The following is a 26,161-nucleotide window of genomic DNA, read 5'->3' as shown; positions in this document are numbered from 1 at the left end:
AAATGATGATAGATAGATAGATGATAGAAAGATAGATTGATAGACGAGAGAGAGATTTATTATAAGGAATTGGCTCACACGATTATGGAGGCTGAGAAGTCCCGCAATATACCTTTTGCAAGTTGGAGACCCAGGAAAGCCAGTGGCATAGTGCTGAGAACTATAGAGCCGATGATTTAAGTCCCAGTCCAAAGGCAGGAGAAGACTGATGTCCCAGCTCAAACAGAGAAAGCAAATTCACCCTTCTTCCACTTTTTTGTTCTATTCAGACACTCAACAGATTGGATGATGGTCACCCATATTGGGGAGAGCAATCTGCTTTACTTAGTTTACCAGTTTAAATGTTAATCTCATCTGGAAACACCCTCACAAACACACCCAGAAGTAATGTTTAGCCAAATATCTGGGCACCTCTTGATCCAGTTGACACATAAAATTAACCATCACAACCGGCCTCTGTCTGAAGACCTCCTGTAAAGGGAAGCTCACATCTGATGGTTAGTACGTGCTTCCTAGTAATAAGATGCATCTTCTATGTGCCTCTTTTTGCAAAAAATAAAAATTATCTATCATCTACAAAAAAAATGGTAGCCATCACTATAATTCCTATAGGGCTGAAACAAAGAAATATATGATGGGTGGAGAGGGTTGGCTGAGAAGCAGATGCTGGAACTGCCTCCATAAGAAATAATGAGTCCCCAAAAGGCAGGCACGCAGGGGATGGAGGTTGTTCAGCAGCCCACCTCTGTGTGGGCAACAACGGGGAGGAGCAAGAAGCTGCAAGCAACTGCGTTAGGGTGCACAACGCAGGGAACGAGGATGAGGCAGGGCCAGTGCCTGAAGGCTTTATGTGCCAGGCTAAGGAGTCGGGATTTAATCTCACAGGACATAAATGATGCAAAGCATTGTGACTTTGGACCAAATTGATTCCCCTAATAACTTGAAGCCTTTATTAGAAGGTATGTGGCCAGGGTTGGGGGAGTCTGGCCATGGGATGAAGGATGGAGGAGATAAGCTTCTCCTTCCATGGGAACTGAGCCCACCTTCATGGCTCTTTATGACAGTAACAATCAGCCAACCAGCTTTACAGTTAGTTCACGTCACACAGGTGTCCATGTCTCCATGCTCTACAAGAAGTGTTAAAAGCTTTTTGATGCACCTTTCCTGGATGGCTCGAGACCTCGGGGAGGGTGAGGAAGAGGTGCTGGTTTCAGTCGCTCCCCTGGAAGTCCAGAATGAGATCCCGCTGGGCACCCATTGGCCCACAGTCATGGCATCACCGCTGACGATGTGGGATCCCAGCAGAAGGATAGTGTCATGCAATGCGAGTGTTTGCCAGTGTTGTAATCAATATTTTACATCATGGCGTTTATGAACGAAAATGCAGCTGGTTCATCCCCAAGAAATGATGAGAGGAAGAGAAGGAAAAGTTTCTCATCAACCTTGCCTTTACAGACAGGAAGCATGTTTGAGCCCAGGCTGAGGACAAGCTCCTGGTCTGCTCTGGACCCAAGTTCACGGGTCCAAACTGCTGCTGCTGCTTCCACTGCAGAGCTGGAGACTCTCTCGGTGACATGTCCTGCGGGGCTGCTGGGTGCGGGGAAAGCAGCCATATCCCAGTCCTCCTCTCTTCGAGGGGCAGCAGCTCTTGCCCCTAGATTTTCTCTGATGGTGTAGAGTTCTTCCCCGCCTGAGCCTCGGACCTCCCTCAGGCAGCGCGGCCACGCCGGGCAGTGAGAGGCTGACTCCAGCCCGGTCAGCCAGGGTCTCCTTGGAGGTGAGCCCAGCTGGGAGTGCCCTGTACACAGCCATTTCCCGGCAGGTATCTCTGTGGAGGGGAATGTTCCCGCAGTTCTTCCTACAGTTTGAGCTGACAAAGGCACAGCTTTTCTCTTGCAGATGCCAGCTGTTCCTGGGTCCGTTTTTCTGGCCCCAGACATGCATTATTTTTTCATAATAGATGAAAGTTCTAGAAGCATGTTCTGAAAGAGTTAGGAAACAAAACAAAGAAACAAAACAAAATAGACTCAAAGGGCTTGTAAAAGTCAGTCCTGCCGATCCACCTGGGACTCTACGTATGTCACAAACACCAGGGATCCAAACAAAACCTGCTGTAGTGGACAGTTCTCCCTACACTGCTCCAGAGACGAACGCCCATGTGAGAGGCTTTGTTCCCTGACAGCGTCACTGTGGAAGATTTGAATCCCACCTGCCATCTCTTTCTCCCTCTCCAGTTGTTGTTTTGTCCAAAATCCAGGTCTAAGACTAAAAAGGCCAACCTTTCCAAAGCTCCATTTTTGTCCCCTCACAATTAGCCAGAATTTTGACTTTATATAATGTGAAAGGGCAAAACTGATCCAAATGTGGAATGTTCCCTTTTGTAATAATCTACCCTTGATCCTAAACACATGCTAAACTTAGGCTGCCTTGTACAGGGAGAGCAAGAAGCAGCAGTGGGGTATGGGAGAAGGAGCTTGGGCTGAGTCAGACAGGCTTGCGATAAAATTTTAGATCATCCACTTGTCCAATAAATATTAATTTACTCCCTGCTATGTCCCAAGGACTGTGCCTTACCACATCCTAATTGCCTGACTTTGGACAAGTCATCTATTTCCTTATCCATAAAGGGGGAATAATTTACAGTGAGGAAACCCATGTCACAGCGTCTAGACCACAACAGGCCCTCAATAAAGTGGGTGTCTTTCCTCCTCTACTTTAGATTCTTTGGTAATGGATATAGTATGTAATATCGATATATTCTATAAAATTGATACATTATGTAATATGATATATTATGTAAAATTCTTCTGCCAAAAGGTTCAATAAATTATAACCCTCCAGGGCCGGCCCCATGGCTTAGTGGTTAAGTGCGCGCGCTCTGCTGTTGGCGGCCCGGGTTCGGATCCCTGGCGAGCACCGACACACCGCTTCTCCGGCCATGCTGAGGCCGCGTCCCACATACAGCAACTAGAAGGATGTGCAACTACGACATACAACTATCTACTGGGGCTTTGGGGGAAAAATAAATAAATAAAATCTTTAAAAAAAAAAAAAAAATTATAACCCTCCAGTTCACCCTCCAAACACCCATCTAATAACCCTTGTTAAATAATGTTGAGTTGAAAAAGACGTTCCCAAATGAGATAAAGAATCTAGAATTCATAAAGATTTTAGATTTAAGATAATATTAAAATTTTAAAGATGCCATAAACAGGGATAAGAGACAAGCAGACTGGGAGGAAATCTTTATATATATATATAAATAAATATATTATATACATTATATATACATATAAACATTATATATACATATATATACATTATATATATATAATGAGCTAATAATATAAAACCATGTAAGAATGCCTAGAAATTAGAAGAAAAACAAATATCCCAACAAAAAAATAGACAAGGATAATTCATGATAGAAATACAGATGGTCAATAAACATTCATGAAGAATCTTAGTAGTAATCATGGAAACATGGAAACGTAAATTAAAACAAAGGGAAACATTTTTAGTTCATCAGATTGGGGGTAAAAGAAAATGTCCGGTATTGGCACGGGCATGGGTAAAGAGGTGCTGATGTGCTGGTGAGAGGATAAATTGGTACGGTCCTTCCTGAGCAAACATTGGCAGCATCTATCAAAATGTAAAATGTGCATGCCTGTTAAAACCAATAATTGCACTTTTGGTACCTATCAAAGATATATGTATGAAACATTCACCATACCATTGTTTGCAGAAGAAAAAAGTTAGAATGGCTAGATGGCCATCAAGTACCTTCTGGCTCATCCACACTATTACTATCAAAAAGGATGAGCTAGTACAAAACTGAGGCAGCGCCATAGGTGCTGACATGGGAAGATGCCTGCCACATACATTAAGTGAGCAAAGGCAAATTGCAGAGACATCTTTACAGTATGATCACATTTATGTTTTAAAAAACAAGTAACAAATATGTGTGGATAGATATTTGTCTTCAAAGACAGATTACAAATGCACTGAAGAAGGTAGGGGAACGCATCCCATGCTGTTCACAGCAGTTGCCTTCAGGGAGGGAAGTTGGGAATTGAGTCCAGGGGAGAATAAGAGATGAACTCTCACCTGGTCAGGTTGACATTTTACTCTACATTCTTTTATATTGCTTGATTTCCTTTCAGTGAGCATGTATTACTTTAATTTGAAAAACAGTAAATAAGAAAAAGACTGTTCTTTCAAACCTTTAACAGTGGTACCCCTGGTCTGAACCACACCCCTCTCCACCTGGCCCACTGTGTGCAAGCCTCTGAGCTGGTCTCCCTGATGCACTCTTACTCCTTGTCTTAGTCCGTTTGGGGTGAAATAATAAAATTCTGTAACTGGGTGGGTTATAAAGAATGGAAATTTATTTCTCACAGTTCTGGAGGCTGGAAGTCCAAGCTAAAGGCGCTGGCAGATTCACTGTCTGGAGAGAGCCTTCTTCCTGGTTCATAGACAGTTGTCTATGCTCCCTTCTCCAGCCTTCCTTCTCTCCACAGCCCTCCTACCACCCTGAGCTCCAGATCACATGGCTCCCCAGACAGCCCTGCTGTGCCACACCTCTCAGCCTTTGTCTGTGCTGCTCCCTCTACTGGGATGGCCTTCTTCCATGTACCCCAGTCCTCTCAGGTCTGGAGGAACTCACCACATCTTTCAGGACTCAATTCAAAATTAACTTCAACTATGAAGCTTCTGCTGACCCATCCATCAAGAAATGATCACTCCTTCCTTTGCCTACCCACTATCTCTACCATGGGACCTTACACTTATCACATTTACATGTTTACCTGTCTAACTTTTCTATCTATACTCTGAGATCTTCGTTGGCAGAGATGATATTTTATCCATTTATACACCCAGCACTTATAAGACTGATTGATACGAAGTAAATTTTTAATAAATTTATAATATAAATTGAATTTAACTGAATATATTGAATGAATTAATTTAACTCTCTATAAATTAACCTCCCTCTCCTCCTCTCCCTCTCTCTCGACACACACATATACACATCAGGAAGGATGAAAGGGAAGGCTAAGAAGTAGCCAGAGGGGAACACCTCTTGTGACACTTCCATGTTCAGTCAGGCTGTTTGTCTTTACTTACCATTGATGTTCTGTGCCCAGTGGCTGAAGCTAGAAGCGAGGGGCTGTCTTCCCGGTGCGGAAAGTCCAAGAAAGAGCTATTCCGAGAACTGGAGCTTCCTGAGTCATTGGGCAGCTGTCCCTTTTCAGACAGTATTCTGGACAGAAAACTGGCCTTGCGACTGCCAGAGCGAGATCTGTCTGTCCAGACCCCACTCTCTCTCACGCTGCCATCGCTGTCTCTGCAGTGACTGTGAAAATCTGTGAGAGGCTCTCCTGAGGATCGCGGGTGCTGGGGCTGCTCCCAGGTTCCTATTGTATAGGATGGACAGTGTCTAGGAGCTGTGGTTGTACCTAAGCAGGACTGGGACAGTGTATTTTGCAGGCCAAAGGAAGAATGGTCTGGTTGCTGTCCAAGGTGCTGAATCCTAGCATCGTCATCCCAGGGACACGGGCTGTGGACATGGAGCTGTCCGCTGTGCTGATCCTTCTCAGCCCAGTCTTTTTTGCTACAAGGGTCTACCTCAAGTTGCCTGGGCTGTTGGATTTGCCACATGGTTTTAGACTTTGGCACATTGAGTTGGATGACTTGTTGTTGATTGTTGGCTTGAAGTAGAGAGATTTTTTCAGGCAAGGGAGAGCAAATCATACTCTGTTGGGCCACTGAATATTTTTTCAAATGGAATGGAGGACCTCTTTCATCCTCAAGGCCCTCATTGCTGGATTCCTCATAAAGTGCCTTCATGATTTTCCTGATTCCCAGATGAAATATTTCTAGTACATTGAGGAACAAAGAGATGGCTGCAATGCTGTGCATAAAGAGCATGAAAATGGTCTTCTCTGTAGGCCTGGATACAAAGCAATCCACTGCATTGGGGCATGGAGGTTGAGTGCATTTGTAAAGGGGATGCATTTGAAACCCATAGAGAATATATTGGCCTATTACAAACCCTACTTCCAGCACAGATCTAGTCAAGATGTGTAAGACATAAGTACGCAGCAGACATCCTTTCAGAGGGACTTTATGGATCCTCTTCTGCTCCTCTAACCTCCTCAGTTCTCTCTCTATCCTTTGTTGCTCATCCAAGTCAAGCTCTGGGTTCTCCATCTGAGCTCTAAGATGTGACTTTTTCCTCTGCCTCTCCTTTTCAAAGGCCCTGAGTCTATAAAGTGCATGGCCCATATACACCAAAGAGGGAGAAGACACAAAGATGATCTGTAAAACCCAGAACCTGATCAAAGAGATAGGGAAAGCATCATCATAACAGATATTGTTGCAACCTGGCTGCTGGGTGTTGCAGGCAAATGCTGACTGTTCGTCATCCCAGACATCTTCAGCAGCCACACCAAGTACCAGCATTCGGAAAATGAAGAGGATGGTCAGCCAGATTTTCCCCACTATGGTTGAGTGGGAGTGAACTTCCTCTAGGATTCCACCCAATAAGTTCCAATCCCCCATGGTAAGATTAATGTCTGAAATATACAGAGAACACTGAGGTTAATAGCACCCATGGATGTAACATATAAAGACACAGGCTCATCAATACAGAAGGTTCTTTTCTTTATGTCAGTAAAACTATGAAGGATTTTCCGGCCCTAATATTTATGGCTCTTGTTTGATGAAATAGAATGTTTCCAAGGAATATCAGTTTTTGAAAAAATACCAAAGACCCTCCACAATCTGACCCAATTTCCTTCCTATCCTCTTCTTCTCTCCCACACAAAGTCACCTGTCATTCTAATATACTCACTGGCCCCCATATTTGTACAATGCATTCCATTCCACAATTTTGCTCATTTTTCTACCCATCTGAGATTTCCCACTTACCATACATCATACATGGTCTTAAATAAGTCTCAACTCCTCCAGGAAGTTTTCCCTAGCCATCTCAAGTCAAAGTGATTTTTCCTATTCCTGAATTCCCACAACACTGTTGTTTATACCACTCATTTGGCACTGTGCCTAAAACGAGTTTTGTGATGGTTGTGGCTTATGTCCTCTTTTCTGGAAAGGTACACTCTTTGTAGATAGAAACGCTTTCTATAGCATTTTGGTCTTTGACACAGAAGGTATTGATAAATAATAGTGGATTGAATTGCCTTTTCATTTTAAAACTTGGTTCCTTGACCCTAACACTGGGATAATCATCAGTAGAAAAACAAAGTAGGTCCTCATTATATATTATCCATGGCTCACACTGCAACACTGAAAGTACAAGTAACAAAAACAAAAATCAGCCAAATAAACCCTCAGGAACTGGTACAGAGTAGCAGTAAAGATTTAGCAGACACAGAAAGAAGACATATGATTACATCAACAAAGCCACATCTGGAACAGAATGTTTTCATGGAAGCTGTGAAAAGTGAACATAAACTGCTTCTCTAGCAAGCTTGGGATATGGGAAAGAATTGAAGCATAGTGGACATGAATAGGTTATTTGGTTTACCCTGAAAAAATGAATGTTTCTCAAGGTTTAATGAGGTTAAATACTTGGTAGGTTAAAGGCTCTATGATGTGGAAGACTTCCAGATATGAAAAATACAGAGGGAAAACAGGAAAGTGTTATTAAGTTAAAACAGATAATGAAACAATTTTCTCCTTCCATCCTTCATTCATTCAACAAAATTTACTAAAATCTTACTATCACCTAGGCATTCTGCTAGATGCCAGGGAATTCAACAATGAACAAGATATACCTGGTCCAGCCCTCACAGTACTTAGTCACTTAGGACTCCCACTAACATATAAAATGGACAAATAGCGAAAAAGGACAAATGAATATCAATTCAAAAATACAAGACAAGAAACACGGAATCATTATATTTTCCCTACTTATCTCCAAACACAAAAATAAATTCCAGATGGAAGTATTAAACGTAAAAAAAGTAAATCATAAAATTAAAATAAAACGTAAAAGAATATCTTTTATAATCTTTTTTTCTTTTTTTTTTTTGGTGAGGAAGATTGGCCCTGAGCTAACATCTGTGCCAATCTTCTTCTATTTTGCCTGTGGGATGCTGCCACAGCATGGCTTGATGAGTGGTGTGTAGGTCCGCGCCTGGGATCTGAACCTGTGAACCCCAGGCTGCTGAAGCGGAGCATGTGAACTTAACCACTACACCACTTGGCCGGCCCCCGTCTTTTATAATCTTGAAGTACCGGAAGACTTTTTAAGCATATCAATGCCAGAAATGATAATGGGAAAAAAATTATAGATTTTACCTACAAAATTGAATGGCAAAAGTGGAGATGTCTAGAAGGCATTTGGGTCTAGAGAACAACAACAACAACAACAACAAAAGGAACAAAACTAGAGATAAACATTTAAACATTTGTGAATAATCATTGACTAGGTAGAGGAGATCACTCAGGGACAAGAAGAAAAAGTGATCCAACGACAGAACCCTGAGAAATAGCACAGGAAAAAGTCTACAAATGAAAATGGGAAATGGCCCAAGATAGGAAGGTGTCACTGAAACCAAAGCAGGACAGAACTTCAAGAAGTAGAGAATAGTTGACAATGCCAAATACACATACACATACCACTATCTAAATAAATTAATTTAATGGTGGGATATACCACACTCAGGAGTTAGAAAACTCAATATTTGTAAAGAAGTCAATTCTCCCCAGATTAATTGATCCGTAGATTTAATGTCTATGTATGTGACTATAAGAGCATGGAGAAAAAACAAGGAAGGACACACACCAGGAAGTTCATATAGGTTACTAGAGGTCTGTAGGAGATGATGAGGATAGAGAGGGAGTTTGGAGGAGGAAAGAAGAGGCAAAACAGAAAAAGGAAAAGGAAAAGGGAAGAAGACTCTTTTTTTTTTTTATCCCACTAATTTATTAGACATTTTTACATTGCAAATTAAAATATTTTTTGCACTATGTAAGTAAACATGGAAGCAGATTCCACTGGTTGCCTCTTCAACATCCATCTGTCCCCTTCCTACCAGCAGCTCAATTGTGCTTAGACATTCAACTTCCTCCATGAGGCAATGTGATTGAGGGGAGGTTGACAGCTCTAAATCAATCATGGTTGGCCCCACTTGGAGGATGTCTTCTTGAGTGACTCTTACAAAAACTAAGGAATAGATGCCCACTCTTTTTCATCTTTCTGTTTGCTTGCTATGGTATAATGCATCAAACAGCTAAGCGTTTGAGAACATGAGGAATCCAGCCTGTAGACAAAGCTAAGACCCAAAGATGATAGAGCAAAATATAAGAATATCATGGGTGCTGGATTAAATTTTTGAGCTGCTGAATTCTGTAATCCTGGAGTCATCCTATCTCTGGTCAGAAAGACTCTTCTTCTAAGGAAGCATAACTGATTTTTATCCAATGTATACATTTATGTAAATTTATACCTATATGTGTATACATATGTATAAATTACTTTTTGAATACAATTTTAAAAGTAGTAGATACCTCTGAATTTGGAAATGGTATTAATGAGACTTTTATATTTTACTCTGTATACTTGCAAATTGTTTGAAATTCAAAAATTAAGAATGTAGTCATATATAGTACTTGCAAATAAAAAATTGGATTTTAAAATTTCAGACATGTCTCATTAACTGAAGCAATAATTTACTAGGCTCTATCCTCTCAAAGAATTTAGGTCCTTTTCCATAATTATTCTTTTAAAAATTTCTGGGCATTATTCTTTACTAAAAAATAATTCCTTTGGCACTTAAAAAAAATCTAGAGCTTCTATTTTATACAAAAACCCTGAGGTGGGAAAGCTAACTCACTTCATTAATTTATTCTTTATTTGGCAATCTTAAACTATTTAAGGCTTCTTTTTTCCACTTTTTAAAACTTGGAAATTATTATTTTTAAATAGCAAGTAAAGAAAAACTGGGCCTACATGAAAAACAGAAATACAATCATGCATATTGGCAGGCAAGAGCAAGATCCTTTAGACAAGTGTTCCTACGTTTCCCAAAAATAAATACTTTTTACCATTAAATGACTACAAGTCCTAGAAATATTCTTGAATTTTCTTTTATTATCAAATACTAATTTAGCATCTCCTATGTAAAAACCTGGTACTCCTTTCCTGAGTTTTATTTCAGATCTTATCTGTCTATCCTCAAAAGGATTTCTTATATTTCTCATAAACAAGAGAGTCCACATATTTACCACTTACCTTATGGGTGACAAAAAAACCACGAATGGGTTCGAAGAACCTTAAAGGTGGACCATGTGTGGCTAATCAGTAGAACAGCTGCTACTGGTTGCAGATATAAAGGCTCTGATCAGCTGGCTGTGGGGCCCAATCCAGAATGAACACAGTAATTTTGATCAATGGAGTCTAACCTAGTCCTCACCAGAGGTCAAAATGTCCTTTGGTGCTTTGTAGTTCTCTTGTAATATTTTTTTCTAATTGACACCAAGCTGGAGACCCTCTTGATGTATCATATTTGCAAATGAAAAGTGACACAAATGAGAATTTTCCTTTTCCGTTAGTGGGTGATTACAGTGATCTGACATTGGGTGCATTTCTTTCAGTCAATTGATTGCTCTGGGAATCGATGTCACAGATCAATGGGTCATGTCCGATTTCATCAACAGCTGCCTGGGGCGAGTCTGGCCTCATCAAATATGAACAATGAATAATGGAGTGACAATCAAACCCAAAGTGTTTTTGCAAATCATGCCATGCTGAAAGAAGAAATATCTCAAAAGGAGATGAAGCATTTTACACCCCTGAGAGGGGGCTTTGCCCGTCTGCAGATTATGTATTCTAGCAACATTCTATTAGGCTGAAACAGGCAGCTCAGGAAAATTTTTTTCTTTTTCAGTAGAGAAACCGAACGCCTTAGAAACCTATATCAGATTTTTGTAGAGAGAGTATTCAAATTCCAAAGAGGTCAAATGACTTGCCCAATGCAGACAGAGACCAGATCTCCTAACTCCCAATCTGGTAGCATCTTACATTAGTCACATCTCAAGTACACTATCTTACTGCCATCTTAGAGGAGTTTACAGCAAGGGTGTCACTAGAACTCAATGATGGCTTCAAATCACAGCTCCTAGCACATTTCTAAGCCTGCTCTTTTCCATACGAAATAAAGTACATAAAACTGATAGTTCATAAGTATCATCTGCCTATTCTATTTTCATATATTTAGTTTCTGTTTTTATTTTTGTTTTTGTTTTATTGAGGTATAATTGACATATATAATTAGTTTCAGGTGTACAATATAATGATTCAATATTTGTATAAATTGTGAAATTCAGATATTTAAAGAAAGGATAATAATAAAAGCCAAACCGGTGAGGAGGTTAAATTTCCACTACCCTGGCATACTAGCCTCAAGTGCAAATTGATTGTCAGAATTAATTAGAGGTGAAAACACGCAATGTATTAATATGTGTATTTGTATAATATTGGGTACACTGTCTAAGAAAGGCCTGTGGGAGATCAGAGTTGGCCACCTCAAAATATCTCTTTACCTTGATTATTTTGTGAAAGACACTTTGACCTCCCCCCTACTAACTGCCTAAAAGAATTTAACAGTTATCACAATAGATAACTCTGGGTATCAATAGACTGCAAGTGCCCCGGGTCCTTGCTAAGCCCATTCATATCAAAGTTCTGTTTACCAAACATTTACATTGGTAAGGGAAATCTCCATTTGTAAAGGTATCTCCCTCTCTGTACTGGGAAGAAGGGGGGATGACCTCATTTCTAGAAACTTGTCACTGTGGAAGGCAAGGCCTTAAATCTGCATAACAACCTTATTCTTGTTTACTGTGCTTTTCTGGTAATCTCCCATAGCTGTTGGAGGATCCCCCAACATCTTCCTTTGTCTTTCTATTTAAGAGGAGAACCTCTGCCTTTTTGTCGAGTTACTCAGCTTTTTCTGGGTCTCTCCTATGTATACATGTTATAAAGCTTTGTTTGATTTTCTTCTGCTATTCGATCTCTTATTCAATTTAACTTGTAGCCCACGCAGAAAGGACCCAGAGTGGGTAGAGGATAGCCTTCCTCCCCTTCAGCCCTTAACATTTAATTCTAAAATTCACCTGCAAAGTAATGAATTTAATACCTTTAATGCATTTTATCAGAGTCAAAACATTAAAATCGTACATTTATGTATAGAATAACTCAGGGGAGTACAAAAGAAACTCCTAATATTAGTTACCTCAAGGGAAGGTAACCGGGTGACTAGGAAAGAGGTGGGATGGATACTTTTACACTGAATCCTCTGAACAGTGAATGTATTACCTACTCAGGAAAACAAATGTTTAAACTAGAAAATAAAGTAAAAATAAACCCAACCATATATCTGATTTAAAAAAAATTCTCCTACGGACGAATCAATCTGATCACTTCATTCTTGAAAACTTTTAGCAAGTGGATGAAAATCTTTAAGACACAGTGGGCGGGCCGGCCCCATGGCTTGGCGGTTAAGTGCTCGCGCTCCGCTACTGGCGGCCAGGGTTCGGATCCCGGGCGTGCACCAATGCACCGCTTCTCCAGCCATGCTGAGGCCACATCCCACATACAGCAACTAGAAGGATGTGCAGCTATGACATACAACTATCTACTGGGGCTTTGGGGAGAAAAAGGGAAAAAAAAAAAGAAAAGAGGAGGATTGGCATGGATGTTAGCTCAGGGCTGATCTTACTCACAAAAAAAAAAAAAAAAAAAAGACAGAGTGGGCAACTCTCCCATAACCTCACAGTAATAGTTTGAAATGTCCTGATGAGGTCAGTAATATTGGCACTGCACTGCTGCTGGGACAGAAGAGGACCTCTACCCACTGCCTCACACCCAACCAGCCAAAGGCTCAGCAGGAATTAACTCACTAAAGAATGAGAACCACTCCCATAGAGAACAAGTTTTTTTCAAAGTTTCTACTCTCACTCTCACCATAAGTTATGCTGAATCTAAGGAGTCACTGGCAGGCCCAAGACGTACTCAGAGAAACAGAAGGGAACAGAAAGGTTAGAGAGAACAAATGTCTCAGGACAGAAAGGCAAAAGATAAAGATGCACATGGGGTGGAGCTCCACTAGCAATGCCTTTGTGCTAGTCAATGGTACCACTATTTACCATGCCGCCTCATTCACACGTGGTGATATAAACTCCCTGTAGGCAGAGGGGTTGTTGGTTTTCTGTAGAGCAGCTGTAAAACATTTGGGATTGTGAAAGCTGACAATACTAAATGAAGAGGAAGTACATTTAATAGAGGGTGGCAACAGCAGAAGAGGAAAGCTCATTTGTGTCAAGTCCCTCGTCTGCTAGGGAGATTCAGAGGGATCCACAATGAGAAAATAAGGGGTTCCCAGGAGAAAGTGTGAGAAATTGTAGGAACTGGGTTACCTATCAGGTCCGTAGCACGCCAAAAATAACCACACTGACTATGGAAAAACAGAACTGCAAAATAAAAGGTCAAGACGGGTGATTTTCAAAAAAATTTAGCAGCAGAATCTTAACTAAAGCAATCATGTTAGGAATTCCGACATATAATACAGATAAAAACAATCATTCTGGTTGAAGCCAGTGGGAGTGGAGGGACCATGACATATCTACTGCACTTCCCTACTTCCCGCAATCCAAACATTTGACTGAGGAATTCAGTTTGAAATCTTATTTTAGAGTAATCTCTCCATTTACAAGTAAGGAAAAGAAAATCCAAAGATTCTGAATTTCCCAAAGATACACCAGGAAAACACATAAAGTGGCAATTACAGGTTAAGGTGTAATGGGTGACCCACAAATATAAGGATTTTATGCGTTCCTATCACATATGCTTTGCTTCATTGAGGAAGTGAATTTGACAAATGAAGACTCCTCAGGGCCGGCTCTGTGGCTTAGCGGTTAAGTGCGCGCGCTCTGATGATGGCGGCCCGGGTTCGGATCCCGGGAGCGCCCGGAAGCACCACTTCTCCGTCCAACGCGAGGCCGAGTCCCGCGTACAGCAACTAGAAGGATGTGAACCTATGACATACAACTATCTACTGGGGCTTTGGGGGGAAAAGCTGAATAAATAAAATCTTAAAAAAAAAAAAAAAAAAAAGACTCCTCAAAGATCTTTTATACTTTAATCCTATGTGAGCCAAGAAAATATATTTGGGGGGCCGGCCCCATGGCTTGGCAGTTAAGTGCTCGCGCTCCGCTGCTGGCGGCCCGGGTTCGGATCCCGGGTGCACACTGACGTACCGCTTCTCTGGCCATGCTGAGGCCTCGTCCCACATGCAGCAGCTGGAAGGATGTGCAGCTTTGACATGCAACTATCTACTGGGGCTTTGGGGGAAAAATAAATAAATAAATAAAAATTATAAAAAAAAAAAAAAAGAAAATATATTTGACTCCATTAACAGAGCATTTCTGGGAAGATGGAGTCACTTATTTCATAAATTACCTCTTAAAATCTTGCTAGTAAGGATTTAAAAATTTTTAATAATATTCATCTTTGAATTCTATTACCATTTACTTTCTAGGTGCTTTCGAAAAGGTAATTCTAAGGAGTATGAAAGCACATGTATGATATGATATGTACAAAGTGATTCATTATAGTAGTGTTTGCATTTGCAGAAGACAGGAAACACCAGCGTGTCCATCAACAGGGAACTGGTTAAATAACTATGATACATTCACACAGTGGTATATTTTTAGCTGTATACAAGAATAAGAAAATGTACTGATATGGAACATTCTCCAGCATATATTGTTAAATAAAAATAGCAAGGTACATAATTCTAAAGGGTATATTACCTTTAGTGTAAGAAAAGAGAAGAAATAAGAATACATATTTGTATTTGCACAAAGAAATACTAAAAATATACAGTCATGCGTTGCTTAACGACCAGGATATGTTCTGAGAAATGTGCTGTTAGGTGATTTTGTCATTGTGCAGACATCATAGAGTGTACTTACACACACCTAGATGGTATAGCCTACTACATGCCTAGGCTGTATGGTACTAATATTATGGGACCACCATCACATATGCAGTCCATCGTTGACAGAAACATCGTTATGCAGCACATGACTGTACATAAGAAATGAATATGCAATTACCCTAATAGGGTGGACAAAGACAGGGGTAGGAACAAGACTCATAATGATACATTTTCTATCTTCTTGATTTTTAAACCATGTGAATGTATTACCTGGACGAAAACTTAAATTAAATTTAAAAGTAATTTACCCACAAGAAGCTAAATTTATGCCTTTCTCAAAGCCTCTCTGCCTTGGCATCCTTCAAGGATCAGCTCATACGCGCTTCCTCTATGTTGCCCCAACTTTCTTTGCTCATAACACTGGTATATCACTTTTCACAGTTAGTTAAATGCTTCTCTCTCCAGGAAGTAGAACTCCTTCAGAGGAAGAATGAATACTCTTTTTATCACCAGCTCCTACCATAATGTCGGGACTTAGGCACCTGATATATCTAATTTTTAAAATATACCTCAAGTGCACTGAATCAAATTAATCATAATCCTTGGATCATGGCACACTGCCACTATTCGTCCATGCATGGATCTTTTTAAAAATTTATTCTTTAATAATATAATGAACATCCATGAACCCACACCAAACTGAGAACTAGAACACTGATAGTGATATTTTTCTAGATGCTTCTTCCCATCTCTTCCCCTTGCCTCCCTGAACTTGTGTTTATCATTCCTTTTCTTTATTTTATATATATATATATATATATATATATATATATATATATATATATATGTCAAATGTATGCTCTAACAATATGCTTAGTTTTAGCTGATTTTAAACTTTATAAAAAGGGTATTTCAACAAATGCTGCTGGAACAACTGGACAGCCACATGCAAACAAAATGAATCTAGACACAGACCTTATACTCTTCACAAAAATTAGCTCAGAATGGACCACAGACAATACACCTTTCACCATCTTGTCTGAGGGCTACATCAATCTTCCTGTCCTCTGCCATAATCTGGGCCACAGAGGTCTAGATGGTCTTGACATCCCCCAGAACATCATATGGGCAACAACACTATGCTGATTGGGTCTGATGAGAAACAGGTAGCAAGTACCATAGATGCTTTAGTAATAAGACATATAAGCCACAGGGTAGGATACAAACGCCACAAAAATCAAGGGGCCTGCCACCTCAGTCAAGTTTCTGGAGGTCCATCTCTTCCAAAGAGAAAGACACGTTGCTGTCTTTTGCACTAAAACCACCACCACCACCAAAGAAAAAAAAAGCACAATGCTTGATAAGCTGATAAGCCTTTGTAAATTCTAGAGGCCATTTGATGCGCTACCCCGGACCATTTAATGATTAACCTTTAAGACTGTAAGTTTTTACTGGGGAACAGAGAAAGAAAAGGCTCTGCAGCAATTTCAGGCTGCAGTGCAGGATCCCAACAAATCAGATGATACTCAAAGAAACTATAGCTAAAAAATATGTTGCGTGAAGTCTCTAGCAAGCTTCAATAGAAGAATAACAGTGCAGACCTCCAGTGTTCTGGAGCAAAGCTATGCCCTGCCAGAGACTGAATGACTTGGGGCCGGCCCAGTGGCGTAGTGTTTAAGTAAACGCACTCTGCTTCCGCGGCCCAGGGTTCGCAGGTTCAGATCCCAGGCGCGGACCTACATACTGCTCATCAAGCCATGCTGTGGCAGCATCCCACATATAAAATAGAGGAAGATGGGCAAAGATGTTAGCTCAGGGCTAATCTTCCTTAGCAAAAAGAGGAACATTGGCAACAGATGTTAGCTCAGGGGCCAATCTTCCTCACAAGAAAAAAAAAAAAAACAGAGACTGAATGCCTGACCATGAGACATCAAGTGACCAGGTGACCTGAGCTGCCCAGAATTAACTGAGCATTTTCTGACCCATCCAACTATAAGGTGGGGGATGCAAAGCAGCAATTCATCAGTAAGTGGAAATGTTATATAAAAAATCAGGCTGAAGCAGCTGGTCTGGAAGATACAAGTTGCACGAGCAGATTGCTCAGACTCCTTTAATATGTAATACTGTACCTGCTTCTCCTCTCACTCAGTCCACACCTATAGCCTGCTATCCAGTTCCTGTTAACTGAGGAGGAGAAAAAAGATTTGGGCCTAGTGTCCAGGTGTTTCTGCATGATATCTAGCATAAGCCAGAAGTAGACTGCTGCAATATTACAAGCCCAGTCAGGAGATAAGGATGAAGAGAAATTCTCCCCAGGGGGTTGGGGAGGTGAGGGAGTGGGGAGGTAGAACTTTGAACAACTTATATACTTGTCTCCTTCACTTGGAGTGAGAGCGGGACAAAAGTAGAATCTATTCAAGGACAGTGGGTAAAGGTTTGGCTACATAGACTTGGAAAGAACATAATTGGAAAGATGACAAAGTCTAGGGAAGAAGCAATGTGAATGGACTTCTAAGATTGGACAGAAAGAGTGAAGATATTTGTGTCCATGTGAATGTTCACCAAAGGCATCTAACTGCAGAAGAGGACTTCAATAATGAGATGGACAAGATAACACATTCTGAAGATGTCACTCTATCTCTTTCCCTTGCAAACCCAGTGCCTGTTCAATGGACCCATGTACAAAATGGCCATATGGCAAGATAGAAAACTTTGTATGGGCTCAACAACAAGGACTTGCCCTCACCACAGCTGATCTGGGTATCTTCACGTGTAAGGCTTAACTTGTCGGTCACAAAGTCAAAGTTAAGTCCAAATATGGACTAGCCAACTACTTAGTAGCAGGTTTACCATATCAGACTGACTCTATCCATGGAAGGGCATAGGGGGCAATTTGTTCTCACTGGGAGAGATATATTCCCCGAGAATGGTCTTATGGAATATCTATTCACGATTACAACATTCCACAAATTTTCTGTTCAAGAAACTCATTTCACAGCAAAAAAATTCAGCAGTGGGCTTATGTGTCTTTCACGATCTCATCATGTACCTCTTACAGAGAATAGAAAAAGGGTGAACACTTTCCAATGCATTTTATGAAGCCAGCATAAAAACCTGGTCACCAAAACCTGACAAGACATTATTAAGAAAGAAAATTTTTAGGTCAATCTCACTCACAAAAAAAGAGATGAAGAATATCCTTAACAAAACATTATTACACCAAATCTAACATTATATAAAGAGGATATAAGACATCAAATTCAAATTAACTTTATTCTGAGACAACAAGGTTTAGTACTAAAAAAAAGTCAATGTAAAACTCCTAAAAGAAAACACAGGCAATAAACTCTTTTTTGTGTGTGAGGAAGATCGGCCCTGAGCTAACATCCATGCCAATCCTCCTCTTTTTTTTTGCTGAGGAAGACTGGCCCTGAGCTAACATCCATATCGATCTTCCTCCACTTTATGTGGGACGCCATCACAGCATAGCCTGACAAGCGGTGCATCAGTGCGCACCCGGGATCTGACCCCGGCCCGCCAGCAGTGGAGCGCACGTACTTAACCGCTATGCCATGGGGCTGGCCCCGGTAATAAACTCTTTGATATCAGTCTTAGCAATATTTTTTTAGATATATCCCCTCAGTCCAGGGAAACAAAATAAAAAATAAACAAACAGGACTACATCAAACTAAAACACTTTCCCATAGCAAAAGAAAACATCAACAAAACGAAAAGGCGACCTACTGAGAGAATATATTTGGGAGAACGTATTTGCAAATGCTATATCCAATAAGGGGTTAATATCAAAAATATATAAGGAACTCATACAACTCAAAACAAACAATCAACGTAATTCACTACATTTACAAAATAAAGGGAGAAAATTTTAACAAAAATAAACATCCATTAATGATTTTTTTAAAAACCTCTTAGGAAACCAGGAATAGAAGCAAAATTCCTTAATCTGATAAAGAGTACTCATTTAAAAAAGATTTACAGGAAACAGCATAATGATAAAATACTAAAAGCTTTCCCTATGAGATCAGGAATAAGAATGTTCACTATTATCAATTCTAACCATTATTATATTGGAGATCTTAGCCAGTACAAAAAAATGTAAAAAAAAAGTTTAAAGATTACAAAGGAAGAAATAAAACTATGATTTTGTACAGAAAATTCAAAAGAATCTACACTTTTTTAGCACATATATGATAGCTCAGCAAGTTTCTAGATCTAAAGTCAAGTGTATTTCTGTATACTGAACAGAAAATGAAATCATTCACTACAGGATCAAAAACTATCAAAGATAAATCTAATGAAAAATATGCAGGACACACACACACATGCACATACACATTATTTAAATAAATTAATAGACAAATGATGGGACATATCATACTGAGGGACTGGAAAATTCAACATTGTATAGATGTCAATTCTCCCCAAATTAATTGTCCCATAGGTTCAACGTGAGCTCAGTCAAAAACCCCAATAGGTTTTCTGTGGAACTTGACAAGCTGATTCTAAAATGTATGTGGAAATGTAAAAGGCCAAATATACCCATGAACAGTGGTGAAGAAAGAAAAAACATGACAGGACTTCTCTACTCGATGTCAAGACTTAGTCAAAGCTACAGTAATTAAGAGAGTGATAATATGGGTGCAAGATTAGACAAACAGGGCCGGCCCTGTGGCTTGGTGGTTAAGTGTGCGCGCTGCAATGCTGGTGGCCCGGGTTCGGATCCCGGGTGCGCATCGAGGCACCACTTCTCCGTCCATCCTGAGGCCGAGTCCCACATACAGCAACTAGAAGGATGTGCAGCTATGACATACAACTATCTACTGGGGCTTTGGGGGGAAAAAATAAAAATAAATAAAATCTAAAAAAAATTAAAAAAAAAAAAAAAGATTAGACAAACAGATCAATGAACAGAACAGAGATTCCAGAAAGAAACCCATGCATGTATGGGCACCTGATCTGTTGCCTGGGTGGCATTGAAGAGCAGTGGGGTATGGACAGTCTTTACCAGAAAGGGGACTTGGTCAATCGGATGTTTTTAAAAAATTGAAATTAAAATTACCCCCTACCTCAAACCCTACCAAAAAAATCAATTCCTAGTGAATTGTAGATGTAAATGTGAGGTAAAACAACAAAACTTTTAGACAATAAGGTAAGAAAATATCTTCATCTTCTTGGAGTTGGGAAAGGTATCTTCAACAGGTACTACCATAAATGAAAAGAATGCTGGGGCTTTGGGGGGAAAAAAATGAATAAATAAAATCTTTAAAAAAAAAAAAAAAATTAAGAATGTCTGGGGCCAACCCCAGCAGCCTAGCGGTTAAGTTCAGCACACTCTGCTTTGGCAGCCCAGGTTCAGTTCCTGGGCACAGACCTACACCACTCATCTGCTGCCATGCTGTGGCAGCAGCTCACATACAAAAAAGAGGAAGATTGGCAACATATGTTAGCTCAGGCAAATCTTCCTCAGCAAAAAAAGAAAAAAAAAATTAAGAATGTCTGTTCATCAAAAGATACATGTAACACAGTGAAAAGGCAAATTGCAAAGTGGGAGAAGGTATTCTTGCATATAGAATTAACAAAGGGCTCATATCCAGATTATATAAATAATTTCTACAAATTAGTAAGAAAAGTAAGTCAGAGACTTGAACAGGGACTTTACAAAAAAGGGATATTCAAATGGCCAACATACATTCAGGAGATATCGCTACACCTCCACCAGAATGGCTAAGATTAAGACTGACAATACTAAGTGTTAGAGAGCATATGAAGAAACTCACATATACTACTGGTGGGAGTGTAAATTGATAAAAGCACTTAGCAAAACTGTTTGGCAGTATTTACTAAAGCTTCACATATGTATACCACTCCTAGGTGCATAACCAACAAAAATGTGTCCATATGTGCAGCAAAAAACATTTCCACGATGCTCTGATCAGCACTCATTTAAATAACCCCAAACTGGAAACAACCTAAATGGATGAATCGCACAACCATAATGCTGAGCAAAAGAAAAATAAGAGTACATATGATGTATGATTTCATTTGAAAGTTCAAAAACAGGCAAAACCAACCTACGGTAATGTCAGCAATCGTGTCTATTTCTAGGAGGAGGAAAGATTATAACTAGGAACAGAGTGGGGGGCTCTCTGGGGGGCTGGCAAAGTTCTCATCTTGACCTGGATGGTGTTATACACGTTCACTTTGTGAAAATTTACTGGGCTATTTCTTTTGTGATATACCTCAATTTTAAAAGTTTGACATTTTTACATCTATACCTTCATCCTAACAAGGCAAAAACTGTCACATTCTTATGTCCCCTTGATCTTCATCATGCTGGTATTGTCTAAAAATTCTGGCTTATTATGGATATAGTTCCTTTTTTACCTTTCTCCCCCTATACACGCTTTACCAACATATCTGACCACACTTATATCCTAGCTCTTGAAATAAAAGACTTGTTTTTTGTTGAGTATTTTCTCCAAAAATGTTTACAATGTGGAACTTTATTAAACTCTCACATTTGAATAACAATTTAAATGGATGTAAAATTTTAGGTCCAGTACTTTAAAAATATTGTTTTCTTATAGCCAATATTGCTCTTGAAAACACTGAGGTCAACCTGATTCTGTTCCTTTATACAAGGATTTACTGTCTAAAAGCTAAAAAGATTTTTATCATTATCTTTGATACTCTTAAATTTCAGTATGTGTCTAGATGTGAGTATTTTTTCTTGTTTGGTACTCTATGGCCCTTTCGATCTTTAAATTTTTTCTTCTTCTGGACCTCTTTTGAATGTTGGTACATCTACTTCTGTCCCTCATCTCACTTAAATCTGCATTTGTATTTTCTATTTATCTTTTTTTTTTTGCTTCCTTCTGGGAGAGTTGCTCAATCTGATTTTCCAACTCACTAATTCATTCTTCAGCTACATCCATTCTACTTTTACTCCATTTTATTATGTTCGTTATTTTAAATATTATGCTTTTTATATGACTACTTGGTTCATTATTTCTTATTCTTGTATCACATTGCTAAAATCTTCCCTTTTTTCTTTCAATGTTTATTGGCTTTATTTTAGATTCTGATGGTTTTATGTAATCCAGTTTGTTGTTTTCTTTTGAACCAGTGGCATCTCTTAGTTATCACTTTACTTTGGCTTGTGAACTCATTTACCAGATGCTATGGGTTCTTCTCAGTGATAGTATGCACTGGGGAAGAACTGAGGGCCAGCCCTCAGGCTATGTCAGGGGTTCAAAGAAAGAGAAGATAAGTCCTACGGTGGACAGCCCCAGCACTACAAAAACCACAGTTAATTATTTCAGTTTGTTATCTATCAAGCAATCCTTCAGATCAGGGCTTCCCCTTCAGACATCATAGGAGAAATGGCAATTTCCTAAGGTACTTACTTCCTAGAGTCCAGGGCATAGACTGTAACCCACCAGTCCTATGAGTCTGGAGGGGGTGGGGTGAACAAATAATGCATAAGCTAGTCAATCCTTACCTGTTTTCCCCATATCTTCACCTGAGAGGGCTTTTGTGCTGCCCTGATTTTATCTGTGAGGACACCTGCAGCAGAGGTCTGGTTCGCTGTACTAGTACCTGCTGTGAGAAAGCAGGCAAAGACAACTGGTTTTCTCTAATGAATCTACTCACAGACATTCAGCCAGCCACACTCCCAACCAAGAACCACTTCAAAATAGACCCCCATGTCCCCTGGGAGATTTATCTTTTTTTTTCCTTTTTATTATTATCTGAACACACTAAAAGAAACATTCTAATCAAAATATAACAGAACTTTACATGGTTTTATTTATACATTACTGGTATTGAAAGCAAACTTTATACAAAAAGTTTTATATACAGATAAAAAAATCCTTGGCTAGGCAAAGCCATTTACGTCTGTATACACAAACACACATACACATACACAAAGTATTTTACATCATTACAATTATACATATTTACAGATACACTATTTATATTATTTTACAATTTACCAAATGAGTGGAGGCAATTAGAAAAGCAAATAAAAATGGATGAAAACAAACTAATCATTAAATTTAAAATGCTACAAAACTATCTTTAAAAATCTAGAAAAGAAAGTCATTTCTTTGAAATATCAAAACTAAGGTTTCAATACTATATTCTTGTTGCTTTTATCTTAATAACAAGTTCTAACCTGTTTAAAAATAAAATTCCTGACCAATAACAGGTAAGCAAAGCAGACTGATGACTAGAACAAGCTGAACACGCTGACTTGAGAATGAAGAGTCAACAAGTAGTATCAAATGTAATTATCTAGTAATCAAATATGCCATAAAACTGCCCTCTACTTCCCCATTTAAAGCATGAGGAATTCCAAGCTTCTGTGTAGTATGCAATATCAATTAAGATCCCAAGGAATTCAGCAACTTATCTGCAATGTAAGAAAATGCTAAAGTTATGATTCTATTTTTCTGGTATGACCACTTCATAAAGTCTTTTTCTTTTAAGGCAAGTTCTACTTAGATAATAAGTAGTTATTTGTAGTAATAAGGTGTTAAAGAACTAGCTTTTTACAGAATCTGTTTGGTAACTTTATTGTTATACTCTGATTTTGACAAGAATTTAATGAGACTATAGTAGGAGGAAAAAAAAATCAGTTAAGAAATAAGCTAGGAAGGAAATAACCCACTATTTGTGCTATCATGCAAGCAAACAAAATCTCAAATACCAAATCTATTAAAAGATTTTAGATTTGTAATGAAATTTGGGAATTTCAAATAAGCATCACTTCCAGATACAAGTTAATTCCTTCATGAATGCACATTATCTTCACAAGACAATGGAAGTCATATTTTAAGATAACATTCAGTTAAAACAAAAAACTCAGTTTAATTTCCTAAAGGCAGTGAAAATTTTAAAGCACAATGAATCTGAAAAATAATCAGGCCATTTTTGCCTTAAACTATTTTTTAAAGGTTCTTTAGAATAAGCTTTTTCTTCAAATTCCCCATCATTCAATCTTACATTCTGAATTACATAAATAGAATTTTAACTTCGCAGTAAACTATTAAATATCTTCTGAAGATCTCATTAACAAACTAGTTGCTTTGAGGGGCTACTGAAATTAACAGATTATCTAAAGACAGTAATTTACATTGGATCTAGAAACAGATTTATAACTCAAATATTCAGAACGCTTCACACTGAGATCTCTGTCCAAACATGGTTTGTATTCAGATTTAATGAACTTAATTTAATTTAAAATTGGGTGTTTTGCCTTCAAACAATTATGACTACAAATCAATTGAAAAATAGTGATATGTTAAACAGCTTTACAATTTTCCTTATGTAAAAGTCCAAAATATTTAAACAATTGGTTCGGATCTTACAGGAAAAAACCTGCTGATAAATCTTACTGCGTTAATAAAGCTGTCTAAGAAGGGCTTAAAGAAACTGAGGAAACATGTCTGTGAACATTATAATTTAACATGGTAAATCATGTCATCTATTCAGATGATAATGGATTTCATATTTATGAACATGTTTTGTATTTCAAAGTATTTTAGCACTCCTAATTAAAAATGTGAAAAATATTAAATTACAATGAATGCACAGACTTCACCGCCTATGAAACATACTGCTATTCAAGAATGTTTTATTTTTCTTCATCTATAAAAAACTTATCATCAAATGAATTTCCCCCCACCTTAGACTCATCAGCAATCAGCAAGTTGAGGAGAGATGCCATGCTGATCTGAACTGCAGCAGGCTTCACTCTGAGCATGTTCCTGTGGATGAGGTGACCTCAGAAGCCTGCACGAGCAACATCCTCCAACCCGTGACCGAAGCAGGAACTCAACTGGATGTCTCTCACCCACTACTCACATCTTCAAAGGCTAACAGGCCATTAACTGCACAGTTACAGTGTCAAACATTTACTTTACTAGTCTCCTGTAGTGTAACCATTAACTACCTGCATTTTGACTTTTCAAAGAGCTTCATTAGCTGCTGGAATCTTTCTGAGACCTGAAAAATTTTAAATGAGGGTTCATTATAAATATCTCAATAATATTTTTTTTATGTTTGATGAATATTTTCACAAAATATCTAAAGTCAGAGAAAATTACTCACAATAATGAGATGAAGTAATGTTTAGAAAAATGAAATATCTTCATACTAAAGGTGATTGGTAGTTTAACTTTTCAACATTAAACTTTCTTAAACAAGCAAACATCATTACAAAACTGCTTGAGATCAAATAAGTAAGACAACAGAAAAGAAAATTAGGACTGTTCCAAACTTCTTCCACAATCACCAAGTTTTTAACAGTCCTACATGGGAGTCATATTTTAATGAAGTTGGCTAATAATATCTACACATTTTAAACATGTTAAAAATTAAATCTGGGCTGGCCCCATGGCTTAGTGGTTAAGTGAGCGCACTCCGCTGCTGGCGGCCCGGGTTCGGATCCCAGGCGCGCACCAACGCACTGCTTCTCTGGCCATGCTGAGGCTCCGTCCCACATACAGCAACTAGAAGGACATGCAACTATCTACTGGGACTTTGGGGGAAATAAATAAATAAATAAATAAATAAATAATTTTAAAAAATTTTAAATCTAAGCATTTAAAGTAGTAACATCTGTGAAACTACAGAGAAAAATTGGGAAGTTACCTGATATGGATTTTTATTCAACTTGGCAGCTAAATCAGAGAATGTTTTCAATGATGGGCCTCTTTTCTGACATTCCAATAAAATTTCCCGGTCATCATTTCTGAAGGGGGAAAAATGTTATTTAGCTTTTGTAAATTAGAGCAGAATGGTAACAAAAATTCCACTGCCTAATAGGTGACATTTTTATTAAAATCCATAGGAAAAAAAGTGTATATACCAAAATATGGACAATGGTTATCTCTGGGAAATACGATTACGGATGATTTTAATCCTTGAACTCATATGTATTCTCAAATTTTCTAAAACAAACGTATTAATTTATTTTTCTAATGACAAATTTTTAAAGTTCTACTTTTAATGTATACAGTACGTTAAAAATTAGGGCCCAAACATGATCACAGATTTAATAAGCAGAAGAACCAACAGTAAAATGGAATCCAGATCTTCTAATTCCCAAACCTCTGGTTTTTCTACATGGTCTGAACCAATATGTGTTATTACAGTCTTAG

General features: G+C 38.7%; 2 protein-coding genes across 7 annotated transcripts in view; both read right to left on the bottom strand.

Annotated features, from left to right (window-relative positions):
• Window positions 1-923: 923 nt before the first annotated feature.
• Window positions 924-6,765, bottom strand: GJA10 (gap junction protein alpha 10). The gene is made up of 2 exons (XM_004443988.2): window positions 5,128-6,765; window positions 924-1,982 (listed from the first exon to the last, which is right to left on the bottom strand). The coding sequence occupies exons 1-2, from the start codon at window positions 6,562-6,564 to the stop codon at window positions 1,944-1,946; spliced, it is 1,476 nt and encodes a 491-aa protein (XP_004444045.2). The 5' UTR covers window positions 6,565-6,765; the 3' UTR covers window positions 924-1,943.
• Window positions 6,766-22,777: 16,012 nt separating this feature from the next.
• Window positions 22,778-26,161, bottom strand: part of CASP8AP2 (caspase 8 associated protein 2) — a 40,553-nt gene continuing 37,169 nt past the window's right edge. For 4 of the 6 annotated variants that reach the window (XM_004422126.3, XM_087443888.1, XM_087443889.1 and 1 more), the window contains exons 9-10: window positions 25,653-25,752; window positions 22,778-25,004 (exon numbers count right to left, since the gene is read on the bottom strand). In XM_004422126.3, the coding sequence (XP_004422183.1) occupies window positions 24,948-25,004; window positions 25,653-25,752 (157 nt within the window). In that variant the 3' untranslated portion in view covers window positions 22,778-24,947. The remainder of the gene's footprint in view (window positions 25,005-25,652; window positions 25,753-26,161) is intronic. The other 2 variants (XR_015555223.1, XM_087443890.1) reach the window with 2 other exon arrangements.

This window comes from Ceratotherium simum, chromosome 19 (genome assembly GCF_057802395.1).
Source record: "Ceratotherium simum simum isolate JZ-2026a chromosome 19, ASM5780239v1, whole genome shotgun sequence".
Classification (NCBI taxonomy): domain Eukaryota; kingdom Metazoa; phylum Chordata; class Mammalia; order Perissodactyla; family Rhinocerotidae; genus Ceratotherium; species Ceratotherium simum.
Note: the sequence above shows the minus strand (reverse complement) of the source record. Positions and strands in the feature narration are given on the sequence as shown.